Genomic DNA, 18,745 nt, shown 5'->3' with positions numbered 1-18,745 from the left:
GTCTAAATAGCAGATTCAGTACGAAAGGATAAAACTTCAACGATCACATAACTTGTTTACAAACTTCCTGGTTAACTTCATGTCATTATCTTTATTTAACCCAATTTCCTACCTGATGCCTGTAGTTATACCAGCCATTGGAGCCAGCAACAAGTACAACCCAGTGACGGCCTCCATTTTCCAGCTCTTCAAATGGGATGATATAGGCTTTAACCAAGAAATGGCTTAGCACTAATAATCCAATTGCCAGGTAATGCATTCTGCTGCTGTTCAGTTAACTACTGATTTAAAAAAAAAGTACCAATTAATTTTGCTCACATATTAACAACTTTTTTAAAAAGTAATCATTTCAGGGACAAGAAAACAACTGACATAGAAGCAAGCTTTGTCTTAAAATTAATGACAAAATTGAACTTCTGAAATAGTTTGTCAAATCAGAAGTTTTATATTGTTTTTCCCCCAATCAGACACAAATGTGAAATGCACCATCTCCAAAAACATTAAAATCTCGTTTTGAAAAACTAAAAAAAATTAAAAAAAAATTCCAAAACAAAAAATCCTCACCTACAAAATAACCAAATGTACAAGATGTTCCTGTAAAGAGGCCTTTGTACATACCAACTTGTGTGGGTTCAGGATGACACACTTAGTCCGGTCACTGCAAAGACTTTTGGGAAAGAGGGAAAGACCATGTTCAGAATCCTCCGCACAGGAGGGGTGCAACCTATAAACTGCTCAGACCTATCATGCATGGAATGTGTGTGAAACAAAATAAGTCACGCTGACATAACGTGATTAAAATGGAAGGATATGCCTTGCATGGTAAATGATAACCTGTACTATTTATAAATTTTTTTTGCGAAGTTATGTAAGCACTTGTCTGCATAGGCATTTTTTTTGACATGTTACTGAAACATTATTAGCATTGTTGTTGGGAGTCCACAGCTAGTATCTGCACACTGCTGATCAGTGTAAAAATCTATCACACAAGGCGGTTGATGGATTCCAAGCTGGTTCAAACTGATAAGCAAACTCATTTCCAAAGCTTCCCGGTAAACAACAAAACTCAAGAGACACAATGACTCCAGTTGTACATCATGGTCTTCAAGGACATGCAGATCACTCTCCAGTAGAACAAAAAGTCTGCATTTAATAGCATAGCATTAACATCTTTGTTCTTTAGCAATGTCATTTGAAGTATTGCAAGCAGTTCTCCAAAGGACATTTTACTAACCAAGGACAGAGTTCAACTTGCAACGCAACATCTGATCAACTAACTGTCACTAAAGAACGTTGTTTTAAATAAATAATGTCAATTCTATAGAACCTTTTGATTTCCACTCAAACCCATCCTCCCTGATACTGACTTGATATCTATACCCTCAACTTGCACCAGTTCCAATGAAACAAGCACAGCCTTGCCAACCTCCCCTCTTAAACCTTCATAGCTCTGGCAACCACTTTGCAAATCTCTGTACTGCTTTCTTCCCATGGAGAGATGTTCTGCCCACTGTACTTCAGCTTTAACCATATAACAATTACAGCACAGAATCAGGCCATCTCGGCCCTTCTAGTCCGTGCCGAACGCTTACTCTCACCTAGTCCCACCTACCTGCACTCAGCCCATAACCCTCCATTCCTTTCCTGTCCACATGGTGGATTGGATAGTGGACTACTTGACAGATAGACCTCAATATGTGCGGTTGGGAGACTGTAGGTCTGACACGGTGGTCAGCAGCACAGGAGCGCCGCAGGGAACCGTACTCTCTCCGGTCCTGTTCACCCTGTACACATCAGACTTCCAATATAACTCGGAGTCCTGCCATGTGCAGAAGTTCGCTGATGACACGGCCATAGTGGGGTGTGTCAGGAATGGACAGGAGGAGGAGTATAGGAAACTGATACAGGACTTTGTGATATGGTGCTACTCAAACTACCTGCGTCTCAATATCACCAAGACCAAGGAGATGGTGGTGGACTTTAGGAGATCTAGGCCTCATACGGAGCCAGTGATCATTAATGGAGAACGTGTGGAGCAGGTTAAGACCTACAAGTATCTGGGAGTACAGTTAGACGAGAAGCTAGACTGGACTGCCAACACAGATGCCTTGTGCAGGAAGGCACAGAGTCGACTGTACTTCCTGAGAAGGTTGGCGTCATTCAATGTTTGTAGTGAGATGCTGAAGATGTTCTATAGGTCAGTTGTGGAGAGCGCCCTCTTCTTTGTGGTGGCGTGTTGGGGAGGAAGCATTAAGAAGAGGGACGCCTCACGTCTTAATAAGCTGGTAAGGAAGGCGGGCTCTGTCGTGGGCAAAGTACTGGAGAGTTTAACATCGGTAGCTGAGCGAAGGGCGCTGAGTAGGCTACGGTCAATTATGGAAAACTCTGAACATCCTCTACATAGCACCATCCAGAGACAGAGAAGCAGTTTCAGCGACAGGTTACTATCGATGCAATGCTCCTCAGACAGGATGAAGAGGTCAATATTCCCCAATGCCATTAGGCTTTACAATTCAACTGCCAGGACTTAAGAACTTTTTAAAAGCTATTATTAATGCTTTTTGAGATAGTGATTTAGATGCATATCATATTTTTTACTGAGTTAAGTATTGTATGTTATTAGTTTTGCTACAACAAGTGTATGGAACATTGGAAAAAAAGTTGAATTTCCCCATGGGGATGAATAAAGTATCTATCTATCCATCCAATTTTTTTATTATTTTTTTTAAATGACAAAATCAAACCTGCCTCTACCACTTCTACTGGAAGCTTTGATCCATATTGTGGTTTTACATAGTTCTTGTGTGGCAAAACGATTTTAACACAACTTGAGTAACTTTCCTTCCTATTCTCTAGTCCTTTGGTTGGTATCCTCTTTCCAAGCACACTGCCTTCCATTGCTCCAATCTGAATTCCATATGACACTTGGTGCCCCTCCTGACCATATTCCTGATACCATCCTGCACAGCACCGATGCCCCTTTCAATCCGCAAACCATAAATCATTATATTTGTAGAAGCAAACTGAAAGGCCAAACAGAATTGGTGTTTGAAATAATTGGCAATGTACTTTTAAAAAAAAAACCAGGAGACAAGTCAAAGCTGACTTTGACAAAGCATGAATTTGACGCAGCTTTTACATTCTCAGATAATGAGATATCCAGTAAAACTACCTTTTGAAAAGAGAATGGTGGCTACAGAAACTCAATTAAGTAACAGACTAGTCCAAAGTAAATTTATTATTAAAACATGCTGTCACCATATACAACCCTGAGATTTGTTTTCTTGTGGGCATACTCAGTAAATCCGATATCCAAAACAGAATCAGTGGAAGGCCACACCCAACAGGACAGACAACCACTGTGCAAAAGACAACAAACTGTGTAAATACTAAAGGAAAAAATTATTATTACTTCATGAGAACACGAGATGAGGAGGAGTCCTAGAAAGTGAGTCTATAGGTTGTGGGGACGTCTCAATGATGGGGCAAGTGAAGTTGAGTGGAGTGATCCCCTCTGCTTCAAGAGCCTGATGGTTAAGGGGTAATTGCTGTTCCTGAACCTGATGGTCGCGAGTCCTGAGGCCCCTGTACCTTCTTACCATTGACAGCAGCAAGAAGAGAGCACGGACTGAGTGGTGCAGGTCCCCGATGATGGATGTGGATTTCCTGAGACGGCGATCTGAGTGGACATGCTCAATAGTGGGAAGGGCTTTAGCCATGATGGACTGGGCCGTACCCATTACTTTTTGTAGGGCTTTCAGTTCAAGGACATTGGTGTTTAAATTTCAGACTGATGCAGCCTGTCAGTATACTCTCCACCATAGAAGTTTGTTGAAACCTTGCCGAATCTTTGCTAACTTCTGAGGAAGTACAGGTGTTGCCGTGCTTTCTTCGTGGCTGCACTTCCGTCCTCATTACAGAATGATTATCCACAGGTCCAATGGTAAAGCCAATTTTCTAATACAGTAACTGATGCATGTTATATCATTCACGAAGGTTCTGAAACTTGATGTCGTCACTCTGCATTCCATATCTCTAGTTCTAGACCTTGTCTGTGGTTTCCCTGTTACATTAGTACAATCCACGTCCCAATATACTAATTATTAGCCCTCAATTATCTTTCCCCAACAACAAATAGGTTCACGAAAGCATTCTACATTAGACTGATACATTCCTTAAGCTAGCCCAAGACCTGCATTAATGCGATATCGTGGCTGTAAACTTCCCACTGGATTCTTAACCCAAAGGTTGTGGCAGCAGACAAAATGTGGGAAATCACCTTGGTTTCTGCCCAATACATGCAAGGGTGACATTTGCCACAGTCAAATAGCAAAGCAGAGTCAATGGTCTAAATCTGCTCCCGTGTATTATGGGCAATACAATAGTAGTAGGGTCTTGGCAGATTGAAGGCACACCAGATCTCCATAATACCAACCTAACAAGTCCCATTGCCATGCTATTCCACCCTCAAAGAAGAACAATGCCATATTTAAATACTTATCCAGCTTCACTGACAAGTGAATTGCTTCTGTCATCTTTACAGGGAATGAATTGAAGATCCTACAGAGAAGAAGCTCCTGCATGATTTTCATGTCTTAGACCAGTGGTTACCACCCCCTTGGCTTCCAAACCACATCCCCAATTGCAATGCACAGTGAAAGAAAATGCCTCTGCTTTGAATTTGCAGTTTCTAAACAATTGCAAAAAAAATTATCCAGATCTATTTACAGCTACAAATACAATTTATTTATTTAATTACAGTAAAAACAATGTGTCAGTTTTGGAGCATACATTAGTAGTCCAGCTATTCACTAATTTATTGCTTTTTTACCTTCCAATGAGAAGATGGGCTTGGTTCGCAGATATCAGCTTCTCGTCATCAGACTGACTGTCACTCAGGAGGAGTCTCAGATCCTCAGTAACTTGCAGTGTTTTGCTGGTTCGAAAGAAGTTGGGTGACTGCACTGAAACTGCGTTCCACTACCTAAGATCAGAAGGGCAATAAAGAAGATCTTGACCTTTTTCCACAGTGCAGGACAGCGGTCAGATATTTCTTTCTGTAACAACAAGTCTTGATGCAATATTTTAAACCTTAACTTCAGCTCAAAGTCTTGTGTAGCAAAATCAGTTTTTTTTCCTGTTAATTCCACACTGCAGGAATGGATTTATTACATAATCTGGAGATTCTGATCGAGAGAAAATCCTGAAATTCCTCTGACGTGTCTACACACCTCACCCAGGTGGACACAGTATACTTGAAGATCAATATCTGTTTGTTTTTTCCTTCCTCTTCCAAAGAGAGGTTGGAAATTGGAAAAGTTCACAATGGCCAATGTTGCACTTAAATAGGGTTAACATGGATAGAAATGTGGAGATGACTGATTTAACTGCGTGACCAGATGACAAGAAATAACAGAAATAACACGATTTCTTCAGTCCAGAGTTTTCATGATATGTCAATACAGAAGTGTCACATTGCTTTTCAACCACTCTAATGTGCTTCGAGCAAAATTTAAGAGAACAGAGGGCTAGCAAGAGATGAGGTGAACATGTGATCATTGTAATCAATTATGAGGCACCAAGGATCAAATGCTTATGTAAAGCCCTGGTTCAGATTTTTACTGCCATAGAAACATAGAAAACCTACAGCACAATACAGCCCCTTCAGCCCACAATGCTGTGCCAAACACGTACTTACTTTAGAAATTACCTCGGGTTACCCATAGCCCTCTACTTTTCCAAGCTCAATGTACCTATTCAGGAGTCTCTCAAAAGACCCTATCATATCCGCCTCCACCACCGCCACCAGCAGCCCGTTCCACGCACTCACCACTCTGTGCATAAAAACTTACCCCTGACATCTCCTCTGTACCTACTTCCAAGCACCTTAAAACTGTGCCCTTGCATGTTAGCCATTTCAGCCCTGGGAAAAAGCCTCTGACTATCCACACGATCAATGCCTCTCATCATCTTATACACCTCTATCAGGTCACCTCTCATCCTCTGCCGCTCCAAGGAAAAGAGACCGAGTTCACTCAACCTGTTCTCATAAGGCATGCTCCCCAATCCAGGCAATATCCTTGTAAATCTCTTCTGCACCCTTTCTATAGTTTCCACATCCTTCCTCTAGTGATTTGACCAGAACTGAGCACAGTACTCCAAGTGGGGTCTGACTGGGATCCTATAGAGCTGTAACATTACCTCTCGGCTCTTGAACTCAATCCCACGGTTGATGGAGCCCAATGCACCGTATGCCTTCTTAACCACAGAGTCAACCTGTGCAGCAGCTTTGAGTGTCCTATGGACTCGGACCCCAAGATCCATCTGATCCTCCACACTGCCAAAAGTCTTACCATTAATGCTATATTCTGCCTTCATATTTGACCTACCAAAATGAACCACTTCACACTTATCTGGGTTGAACTCCATCTGCCACTTCTCAGTCCAGTTCCAAGGTTCAAATTTTCAATTTAATGTTAGAGAAATGTATACAATATACATCCTGAAATGCTTTTTGTTCACAAAACATCCTCAAAAACAGAAGTGTCCCAAAGGATGAACGACTGTTAAATGTGAGAACCCCAAAGTCACCCCCCAGCTCCCCCCTCCCACGCGTAAGCGGTGGCGAGCAACAATCCCTCCCTCCACCCCACCCCCCCAGAACAGAAACCACACCCGCTACCGAGCGCAAGCATTAGCTAAGCGATAGCAAAGACACAGACCTTGCAGTTACCTCAAAGACCATCGCAATTCATCCGGCATTTGGCAACCCACAGGTTCTCTCTCTCCCTAATACAGGAGAGGGAGGTGACCCCATTTTCACAGCGAGCGGGAGACATGACAACAACCCGCTGGCCTACGATGTTAAAAGGTCTGTTTTGTTGCTTCTTACAAGCTCTGTGCCCAAAGATCGCAAAGATCTCGGGTCTTCGGGCCCACAGTGAAAGAATTTCCAGCCTCCCCCTCCTCCTGTTGTGACACCAACCCTCGATCCACCCGTCTCCAGAGCCCTGAGATAGGCTTCCAAACACTAGGCCGCATCTCAGGCCTACCCATTGGCATGCCGAACAACGGCTGGTCCTGAAACCCCGAGAACAGCTCCCATTCCCACAAAGAACCGAATAGGTATTTCATTTTAGCAGTCCTGCTTAAACTGAAGGAAGATAAATTCAGTGATGGAGCAGGGGGACCTGGGCCACTGAAGACAGGAGAGATAGACAGGGCAGGCACCCTCTAATAGATAGGAAGGGTCCCATTCCCGGGGTGGTTGAAGCTGTAAGAAGCCAAAGATGGGACAAGGAGGTCTCAAAGAGTCAGGAAACCCCCAGAGAGATTGGCTGGAGGAACAGTGTTGTGTCTATTTCCCAGTGAGATAGGTCACTGCCATTTACAAATGGATTGGAGGTCCTGACATCCAGAAATAACTTTGAAAACTTATTAATGATGGGTTGATAAATGACTATTTTTGGCGGAGCAGGAAGAGTGCAAGGCCCTGCTTAATATTTTTACTGCTATGCTATAGGCATTCTATTTTAGCAGTTCTGTAAGCGCAGATGGTTCTGCTTTTAGCATGTTTGGGTTTGAGCTAAAGACAAGAGGCGACGTTGTTCAATTAGAAATGTTTTATCAGCCAGTCAGGAGGTTTTTCTGATGAACGCTGGTGAGGATTGAGGTCTTTTCGGCAGGAAGATGACCAAGGATGCTGTCCCTGGTGCACAAGGTGCTTGGTGCCGATCAGTAGCTTCAAGAAGGAAGAACCGATACTTCCATGGGGAGCCCGTTTGTTCAGGGTGGATTTTGTGCGACATTCGGAAGGTGGTGTGTGTTTCACACAGGCCGTGCGTCCAGTGTGCGAGTTAAAGACAACTTCAAGACGCGCCCCAACTTACGTGCGTACTTGGACTGGGTTAACTGTAAATGGGCCCACTTTACTTTTGGGTCTTTTTCCTACTGTTCATTAAAGCTGATATTTTGTAAACACACTTTTGTTTTAACTGTATACAGTGTACAATCTGTTATTTCTTGCCGACAGCTAATTGCTTGGGGGGCAGTACTTACACAGATTGGGGTTCAGGTGGTCAAGACATCCCAACTTTCCGGTTTTGGTGGGACCCAAGTCATGCCCACCCTAGACGTATGGAGTTTGAGAAGGGTGGTTTTGTCACTGCTCAGTCCAGTGGTTAACAAGCCTCATCTCCAGTGACACCCAGTAAAAAGGAATTTATAAGCAGTTCACTTCTTAAATTAAGCCTGTAATCCCTCAGCTGCCCTCCCCCAGGTACCAAGCACCCACCCACTACCCCCTTTATCTTTATTGCCCCCTTTTTGCCAGGGGGCAATATCATCCATGTTGAGGAATCGCGATCTTAGACCATCACATGTTGGGGGAGACTCAGCACGAGAAGCTCAAGCTCGGAGTTTCTCTGCTGGCAGTGACAGCAGGCATTGTCACAGTACATCATGCAGAAGCTTTGGCTGCTCGGACAGAGAAAGAACAGCTGACTTGCAGTCAAGCAAAGGGAGCCATTTTGGTGGTATGGTGGTCAAGGAGCACATCCTTTTCTTAATTGGTAATCTGCTCTCACGATGGGCAAAAGCAATGGTCAATGACTCCCCAAAAAGTATAATCAGAACCAAGGTGCCTCAAAGCTTTGTAGAAGAGAAAAAAAGCAAATAAAAAATAGTGAAGGATTTAATACCTAGTGGAATAGGCAGGAGTTTATAGGCAGATATAGTTCTTCTGCAGCACGTTACTTCCCCTTCTCGCACCTTTTTATTCTGGCTTCTTCCCCCTTCCCTTTCAGTCCTGATGAAGGATCACGGCCTGAAATATCGACTGTTTATTCATTTCCATAGTTGCTGCCTGACCTCAAGCACTTTGTGGTTTCCAGCACTGGCAGGATCTCTTCTATTTATGGCTTTTCACTTCCCTCATGCCAGGATCAAGGATGTCACCCACCAGCTGCAGAACACTCGATGTGGAAGGTGAACAGTTGAGGTCCTAACCTACCCTCAGCACTGGCCTAGCAGAAGTTATGAGACATTTCAAACAAATTTTATGGAGATGCGAGTGGAAGGACAGGGCCTCAAGGCAGAGATCAATGGATTTCTCTGGGTCCCCATGCAAGTGTATAGAGGGAGGATATTGCAGCTGAGTGTGAGGCTGAAAATATTGTTGAGAAGAACTAGGAGTGCTTCTGAAGAAACCACACTAGCCAAACTAGTTAAATTCTAGGTAGGTCTGGAATCAGCAACCTCAGAGATAGTTTCTGAGTGGACTTGGGAGAATTTAAACTTGTTTTGCAGGGAATCTGGAGTTAGAGCATCTGTTCAAAAGAGACAAAACAGGCGATGCAAACTAATGAACAAGCGTTTGAAGGTAAAGAAGCAGAAAAGAAAAGTTATAAAATAAACGAGTTCCACAGCACTGACTGTATCAGGGTTCAATGAAAGAAACATACAGTTGAATTATTAAGATATTACTCAGCATCTTGTTTAACTACGCATAGCTCCACCAACATTTTGTTTCAGCTTTCAGCCTGCTTCCAAAGTTTATTTAAAAATCCTTTAGGTCTCTCACTATGAACTAGAACATAAAGTCTGCTAACTTCTACAGAAACCATACAAACTGCCTTCCTAACCACTTTGATGTTGGTTTACCTACAGCCAAAATGTGTTCCTGCCTCCGAAACGGATTTACTTTCATGCAGCTGTTTCCTGTCAGACTCTGGCAAAAAGCAAGTCACATCTGTGACATAAAACAGCAAGTTCCGACAGAACGCCTATTCTCGTTCTTTAAATTCCGTTAGACAATTACACGAATGATGAACACGACCAATATACACTCCCACCAAAACACCAGTGATACCCAGCAATCAACGTTTATGGCGAGAAAAGAAACAGGGTTAATGTTAACACTAGAAAGTCTGCAGATGCATCACACACACAAAATGCTGAGGAACTCAGCAGGTCAGACAGAATCTATGGAAATGAACGAACAGTCCATTTTGCAGGCCAAGACCCTTCCTTAAACCTGGACGGGAAGGGGCAAGACCCTAGATGAAAACAATATGGGGGTGTGAAGGGGAAGGTGGAGAGCTAGAAGGTGGTTGGTGAAGCCAGGTGGGTAGGAAAGATAAAGGACTGGAGAGGAAGGAACCTGATATGAGAGGAGAGTGGACCATAGGAGAAAGGGAAGGGGATTCAGAAGGAGGTGACGGGCAGGTGAGAAGAGGCAAGAGTGGGGAATAGAAGAGGAGGAGGAAGGAGGGAGAGAAATTCTTTTTTGAAACCAGAAAGAGAAATTGATATTCATGCTATCAGGTTGGAGGCTACCCAGACAGAATACAAGGTGTTGCTCTTCCACCCTGAGGGTGGCCTCATCTTGGCATAACGAGGCTATGGACCAACATGTTGGAACTGGAATGCAAATTGGAAATAAAATGTTTGGCCACCAGGAAGTTCTGCTTTTGGTGGATGAGTAGAGGTGCTCAATGCTGAAGTTGCCCAATTTACCTCAGGTCTCACCAATGTAGAGGAGGTCCCATCCAAAGCACCAGACATAACAGACAACCCAAACAAATTTGTAGGTAAAAGAGTGACACTTATAATGTTATCAATTCAAGTTATTGATCATTCCAACAGAACTGAAGGGCTATTGACCAGAATCATTCAACATGTTTAATGGGGGGGGGGGGGGAAGGGAGTTAAGAAATGAGTAAGAGATGCAGAACAGTTGTTGGAAATGTGAAGTTCAAAACTCGTATCAGATGGAATCAGTGGAGCGAGAGAAAAAAGGTTAAAGCTATAGGTGGACAACAGGAGACAAAGTACGTTTGGTTCGAGAGAAATGAAGGCTCTGGTGACTAACTTTTCACATATTGACGGAGGCTCCCATTCTATAAAAGGGCTGGATGGAAAAGAGTTTGTTAAATGTGTTCAGGAAAATTTCCTTAATCAGTACATAGATATTCTATTAGGGAATGAGACAGGGCAGGTGACAGAAGTTTGTGTGGGGAAACACTTGGCATCTAGTGATCACAATGCATCAGTCTCAAGTTAATTATGGAAAAGGAGAAGTCTGGTCCTTGGGTTGAAAATCCAAATTGGACAAAGGCCAATTTTCATGAGATCAGAAAGGATCTCAAATGTGGATTGGAACAGGCTGCTTTCTGGCAAAGCAAAACCCAATAGTATGAATGGCAGCGATGCTTCACTACCAGATGAACGCAACACCTTCAATGCACACTTTGAAAGGGAAAACACAACTACAGCTGTGAGGATCCCTGCTGCACCTGATGACCCTGTGATCTCTGTCTCAGAGGCCGATGTTAGGCTGTCTTTAAAGAGAGTGAACCCTCGCAAGGCAGAAGGCCCCGATGTTGTACCTGGTAAGGTTCTGAAAACCTGTGCCAACCAACTAGCAGGAGTATTCAAGGACATTTTCAACCTCTCACTGCTACAGGCAGAAGTTCCCACTTGCTTCAAAAAGGCAACAATTATACCAGTGCCAAAGAAGAATAATGTGGGCTGCCTTAACAACTATCACCCGGTAGCACTCACATTGACTGTGATGAAATGCTTTGAGAGGTTGGTCATGACTAGACTGAACTCCTGCCTCAGCAAGGACCTGGACCCACTGCAATTTGCTTATCACCACAACAGGTCAACGGCAGTCACAGTCTCCATGGCTCTCCACACTGCTTTAGACCACCTAGATAAGACAAGCACCTACATCAGGATGCTGTTCATCGACTACAGCTCAGCATTTAATACCATCATTCCCGATTGAGAAGTTGCAGATCCTGGGCCTCTGTAACTGGATCCTCGACTTCCTAACTGGAAGACCACAATCTGTGCGGACTGGTGAAACATATCCTCTTCACCGCTGATCAACACTGGTGCACTTCAGGGGTGTGTGCTTAGCCCACTGCTCTACTCTCTGTATACACACACGACTGTGTGGCTAGGCATACCTCAAATACCATCTGCAAATTTGCTGATGATACAACCATTGTTGGTAGAAACTCAGGTGGTGACGTGAGGGCATACAGGAGTGGATATACCAACTAGAGGAGTGCTGTCACAGCAACAACCTGGCACTCAATATCAGTAAGACGAAAGTGCTGATTGTGGGCTTCAGAAAGGGTAAGACGAAGGAACACATAGCAATTCTCAGAGGGATCAGAAGTGGAGAGAGTGAGCAGCTTCAAGTTCCTGGGTGTCAAGATCTTGGAGGATCTAACCTGGTCCCAGCATTTCGATGTAGTCATAAAGAAGTCAAGACAGCGGCTATACTTTATTAGGAGTTTGAAGCGATTTGGCATGTCAACAAATACACTCAAAACCTTCTGTAGTTGTACTGTGGAGAGCATTCTGACAGGCTGCATCACTGTCTGGTATGGAGGGGCTACTGCACAGGACCGAAAGAAGCTGCAGAAGGTTGTAAATCTAGTCAGCTCCATCTTGGGCACTAGCCTACAAAGTACCCAGGACATCTTTAGGGAGCAGTGTCTCAGAAAGGCAGCATCCATTATTAAAGACCTCCAGCACCCAGGGCATGCCCTTTTCTCACTGTTACCATCAGGTAGGAGGTACAGAAGCCTGAAGGCACACACTCAGCGATTCAGGAACAGCTTCTTCCCCTCTGCCATCTGATTCCTAAATGGACATTGTATCTTTGGACACTACCTCACTTTTTTTTTTTAAAATATGCAGTATTTCCGTCTTTGCACATTTTTAAAATAATTATTCAATAGATGTAATTTACTTGTTTATTTATTATGTTTTTATTTATTTATTATTACTATTTTTTCTCTCTCTGCTAGATTACGTATTGCATTGACCTGCTGCTGATAAGTTAAATTTCACGTCACATGCCAGTGATAATAAACCTAATTCTGATTGGGAAGTGGAAGGATTCAAAAGTGACATTTTGAGAGTGCGGAGTTTGTATGTTCCTGTCAAAATAAAGGGCAAGGATAACAGGTTAAGGGAACCTTCGTTTTCAAGAGATACTGAGAACCCGGTTAACAAAAAGGAGGTACATGATAGGTATAGACAAATGAGGTACTTGAGGAATACAAGAAATGCAAGAGAACAAGCAAGGAGGAGATCAGGAGAGCGAAAAGACACGAGGTTGCTCCAGCAGACAAAGTGAAGGAGAATAATAAGGATTTCTACAGATATACGTGTTGTGAGCAAAAGGATATCAAGATACAAAAATCTGTCCTCTGGAAGCAGAGTGGTAATCTACACGTGGAGCCGAGATGGGGGAAAATCTTAACTGGATTTTTTGCACCTGTGTTTACTTGGTAAATGGACACAGTCTATAGAAGTGAGGCAAGGCAGCAGCAAGGTCATTGACTGTGTACAAATTACAGAGGAGGAGGTGTTTGTTGTCTGGAGGCAAATTAGAGTGTATAAATCCCCAGAGCCCGATAAGGTGTTCCCTCAGACCCTTTGGGAGGCTATTGCAGAAATATCAGGGACCCTAGCAGAGATATTTAAAACATTCTTAGTCATAGGTGAGGTGCCAGAGGATTGGAGGATAGCTAACGTTGTTCTGTTGCTTGAGAAAGGCTCAAAGAAAAAGACACAAATATAGGCTAGAGAGCCTGACATCAGTCGTGGGAAAGAATTCTAAATGGAACAGATATCTAAGTATTTGGATAGAGAGGGACTAATTAGGGATCAACTTGGCCTAGTGTGTGGTAAATCATGTCTAACCAATCTTAAACAGCTTTTCCTTGGAAGTTACCAGCAAAGTTGATGAAGACAAAGTAATGGATATTGTCTACATGGACTTTAGCAAAGCACTTAAAGTTCCACATGGGGGATAGCCAAGTGGGCTCAGTCACCTGGCATTCAATATGAGGTGGTAAACTGGATTCGACATTGATTTCATGGAAGTGCTTGTAAATGGTTACCTCGTACTGGAGGTCGGTAAGAACTGGTGTGGCGTAGGGATCGGTGCTAATCATCATCTATAATCAGTGATCTGGACAATAGTGTGGTAAAATGTATCAACAAATTTATGGATGACACCAAGATTGGGGGAGTAGTGGACAGCGAGGAAGCTTTCAGCAGGATCTGGGTCAGCGGGAAAAGTGGGCTGAAAAATGGCGGATGAAATCTGATGCAGATAAGTGTGAGATGTTTCACTTTGGGAGGACCAAACAGGGTAATAGGGCAATGAGGACTGCAGTAGAAGAGGGCTCTGGGAATACAGATCCATAATTCCTTGAAAGTGGCATCACAGGTAGATAGGGTTGTAAAGAAAGCTTTTACCACATTGGCCTTCATAACTCAATGTACTGAGTAGAGGAGTTGGAATGTTATGTTGAAATTGGTGAGGTCTAATTTCAGAATCAGGTTTATTATCACCAGCATAGGTCATGAAATTTGACAACTTAGCAGTAGTTCAATGATAATGCAGGAAGAAAAAAAAATAAAGTAAAGCTATTACATTATGTATGTATTTCAAATAGATTAAAAAGTGTGCGAAAACAGAAATATTATAAATTTTAAAAGCATGAGGTAGTGTTCATGGGTTCAGTGTCCACTTAGGAATTGAGTGGCAGAGAGGAAGAAGCAGTTCCTGAATTTTAGGAGTATTGTGTCCAGTTTTGGTCACCTATCTACAGGAACGATTTAAATAAGATTGAAAGAGCGCAAGAATGATGCCGGGCCTTGAGGACTCGAGTTAAAAGGAAAGGTTGAACAGGTTAGCTCTTTATTCCCTGGAACATAGGATTGAGGCGAGTTTTGATAGAGGTATACAAAGTTATGAGTTGAGGTTTTTTCCATTGAGGTTGGGTGGGACAACTAGAGGTCATGGGTTAAGGGTGAAAGGGGAACATGAGGGAGAAATCTCTTCACTCAGAGTGTAGTATGATTGTGGAAGTGGTGGATACGCTATCAATTTCAACTTACATGAGAAATTCAGAAAGGTACATGGATGGGAGGGGTATGGAGGGGTATGGAGGGGTATGGCCCAGGGACTGCAGAATAATGGTCTGGCAAGGACTAGGTGAGTCAGAGAGTCTGTTTCTGTGTTGTGGTGTTCTATGACTCTATAAAATAGCAGGAACACGAGTTCAACAGGAAGATCAATTAAAAAATAAAAAGATAGTAGGTACAAATAGAAATTGTGAGATAATTCTAAATGAATACTTTGCACTCACCTTCACAAATCAGCAGGGCAATGAAGATACTGTAGTTGAGGAGAGAAAGTATGAGCTCAACATGACAGGGGAGTGGGGAGAAGGACGGAGGCAGAGAGAATTACTTTATCGTGGAAAGGGAATGCCTGATAATGGGAGGACACCGAGAAATGCAGGTGGAACTCGCAATGCACGTTTTCAAATCCCTGAATGAAACAGAGCAAATAACTAAGACAGAAATACTTGCCATTTTAGCTGAAGCATAAAGTAGAAGGGCTGAGAGGTCATACTGGAACTGTGTAAAACACTGGTGAAGCTACAATTAGAATACTGTTTACCACATACCAGAAAAGATAGAAACAAGAATATTGAGAATATGAAAAACTAGAGAAAATGTTCATTAAAGCTTTTCTTTTATATCAGAAGAAACATGGGGTCCACATCCAGCGATCCCTCAGTTGTAGTGCAAATTGATTAGGTGGTCAAGAAGGTGTATGGTATTGGTCTTCATTAGTCAGGGGACTGAGGTCAACAGCTGCAAGATAATATTGCAGCTCTACAAAACTGGCTAGACCACACTCGGAGCATCGTGTTCAGCTGTTATTGCCTTATTATAGGAAGGATGTGAAAGCTTTAGAAAGGGTGCATAGGAGATTTACCACATGGATGAAAGTAAAATGTGGGGAGGGGGCAGCTATGTGAGAGGAAAGGTTTAGATTGATCTTGAAATAGGTTAAAGAGTCAGCACAAAATTGGGGGCTGAAGGACCTGTACTCTACTGTATTCAGTTTTCGATGCAAACTGAAGGGAGAGTTACAGCACATATAAACTTTTCAAGGAGCCAAAGCTAAACACAACAGACAGTCACTAGAGGTGAAATAAGAAGATTAAGAGGGTTGAGGAGCTTCCCCATTGCCCTGTTTCCACACCTCCCTCTCTCACCAGCCTCACAAAGAGGGTGGTAGGACTCTACAAGTCACAACATCGAAGGGTAGCTCAGAAAGAGCCCTACACCATGTTAAAAAAAAATATAACTTGAATATGCAACTGAAGAGCTGCAACCTACAAGGCTGAGGAGGAGGATTAAGGTAGGTTGCTTTATCGGTCACCGCCGATATGATGTCCAACCAGCTGCTTGGTTTTGTTTCAGTTACAAGTTCTTTAGTTTCACCTGAATTATCAACCCACCACCATTCAGGGACCACTGTGTTTCTCCACCATTTTTGCCCTTTAGTTCAAAGTGCAGTTCCACCACCAAGCCTCACAGGAGAATTGGGTCCAGAGAGATAACAAATCAGCCATAATGAAATAGCAGAGACTCAACGGGCCAAATGGCCTAATTCTGCTCCCATTGCCTTGAATCCAACGCCCTCTCTCAATTGCAGGGAGTTGACAACATGCATTGCAAGTTCCCTTTGCATTTCTCCGACCTTTCCCCAGCCACGGTGAAACACTTGATGCTTCATCTCTCTCTCTCCCTCCTCTTGTCATGTCGACCTCATCGGAATCAGATTTATTATCACCGGCCAAGTGACGCAAATTTTGTTTCCTTAACTACTATGTCTCCATGGTCCTGCTCATGGAAAGCGACAATCATGTTGCATTCTTTCAAAAGGACAGCCCCGATATGCAAACTATAACAGAAGTTAAAGTATTTTGGGAGGCGGAAACATTTTTAAGCGTCTCTCTTGCAGAACAGATAAACCATTAATGAATGGGTACATCAAACTCCCCTAACAAAAATGAAATGACAGCCAAATAATCTGATTTTAGTCATGCGGATTGCGAAATAAATCTTGGTCAAGACGTCTGTGAACCCTCTCGTTCTTCTGCCGCATCCTTCAACATATTTGAGAGCTCGCAAAACTCATTCTTAAAGACGTTTGCTTTAACGCAGCATTATAACGGCAACTTTTTAAGCGTATGACTATTTGAACCCAAGTTTCGAATTAGTCACAAGCGCCCATTACAAAATACAAATTTCATCATCGGGGTTCATGTTAACATCTGACTTCACGTGACTGGAAAACTGATCCATCAGATTACTAATCTGTATGTTTCTATTTCCGCGGATCACCTATTGTATTCGAAAGATGTTAGTAAGCTCGTGTTCCTTTTACTAACAAAACAACTCGACTACACCAAATACATTTGTAATACTGTACTAAATATTATTAAACGTTGGAATCGCCTTAATTTAAAAGAGGGAGTGAGCAATCGCTTTTACCTTTCCGCGTCTCTTCCCCAACAAGGTCAGCTGCGCTCGCACAGATTGCGAGTCTGCGCACACTCCGTTTATGCTCCAGCGAAAGAGGAAATTACCATTGATTGACGCTTGTAATCTCCATTTAAACCCTCCCAACAAATCCCAGTTTACGGCATTTCCCAATCACGTGTTGATTCCATCATATTTAACAAAATACACAATTATCATGTTATCAGTTAACACCACTCGTTAACATATAACGAGAGGTCGTGTAGGAGTTAAATTTCACCATTGCGGTTGCTGCTGAGAATAAACGTTGCGGGGATTTAACAAGATCAGCTATTATTGTTGAAGTGTAGGAAAATAGGCGGGACAATTGTGATCTGGAAGTCATGTGAAACTGCAGGGAGGGATCGCAGTGCCGTCGAGAATCAATATTATAATTTAAGAACTTCAGGACCCATTTTCGGGGGGAAACTTTTTTTTAAAAAAACCTTTTGTGTAGGAAAAGCTGAACGTATTAATACAGTTTGATTAATACCTTATTTCCAAAAGTGATAAATGGGATTGAATTTATTTCAAACCCGAATATAACAAGGAGATCAGAGGGAGATAAAGGGCGTGATTTTTCTTTCAAACGAACTCTTGTGGCAATGCCAGGCCAGCAGATTACCCTTACACAAGAATTTCCCAATAATGTGGTAGGTTCCCAAAGTGCAATTTCCAACATATTGCGTGGCAGGATATCCCCACGGCCTCCACAACCAGTCAAAGCACTTTCTTTCACCATCTCTAATATATTTGTAAAAAAACGTAAACATTAGTGTTAAAAAAAAACAGAAGATCCCGCTTTAGGTGGGTAAAGGGCGACTGTTTTCCTGGAAACCCGTCCGTAGCATGATTTTCCGTCATGAGAGGTTGCATCACCTAGACTTGAGTCCAGAAACGCAATGTGGTTCAGAATGCTTATAACGCAAATTCGGTGAGAGCGAATTTGATTCCATTTCTTTCATTTCCGGGTAGTGAGTTGTAAATTCCGAAAAGGCGAGTATCAGTTTCACAGAATGCCTGAAAGCGAGGATAACCTGTACACTAATTTCTCTCCAGAATTCTACATTGCCACTCTTACACTACTATCATACAGACGTCAGATAAAGCAAAGAGCTACAGAAGGAAGAACTCCGGGTCCATGATCCAACCCTCATTAGGGGATGGGGGGGGGGGTCAATAACTTTAAATTCCCTGGCGTTATCATATCGGAGAATCAGTGCTGAGACCAGCGTTTCAGTGCCGTCACAAAGAAGGCAGGCCAGCGCCTCTACTTCCTTATAAATTTGCGCAGATTTGCCATGTCATCTAAAACTTTCACAAATTT

General features: G+C 42.8%; 1 protein-coding gene across 4 annotated transcripts in view; it reads right to left on the bottom strand.

Annotated features, from left to right (window-relative positions):
- lgmn (legumain) overlaps window positions 1–17,539 on the bottom strand; it is a 48,893-nt gene extending 31,354 nt beyond the window's left edge. Inside the window, exons 1-3 of one of the 4 annotated variants that reach the window (XM_073039491.1) lie at window positions 17,392–17,539; window positions 4,832–4,984; window positions 113–281 (exon numbers count right to left, since the gene is read on the bottom strand). In XM_073039491.1, the coding sequence (XP_072895592.1) occupies window positions 113–259 (147 nt within the window). In that variant the 5' untranslated portion in view covers window positions 260–281; window positions 4,832–4,984; window positions 17,392–17,539. The remainder of the gene's footprint in view (window positions 1–112; window positions 282–4,831; window positions 4,985–17,391) is intronic. The other 3 variants (XM_073039492.1, XM_073039493.1, XM_073039494.1) reach the window with 3 other exon arrangements.
- Window positions 17,540–18,745: the final 1,206 nt, after the last annotated feature.

The sequence above is a fragment of the Hemitrygon akajei genome, chromosome 3, assembly GCF_048418815.1.
Source record: "Hemitrygon akajei chromosome 3, sHemAka1.3, whole genome shotgun sequence".
NCBI lineage: Eukaryota > Metazoa > Chordata > Chondrichthyes > Myliobatiformes > Dasyatidae > Hemitrygon > Hemitrygon akajei.
The sequence above is the reverse complement of the archived record's forward strand: the minus strand, read 5'-3'. Positions and strand labels throughout refer to the sequence as shown.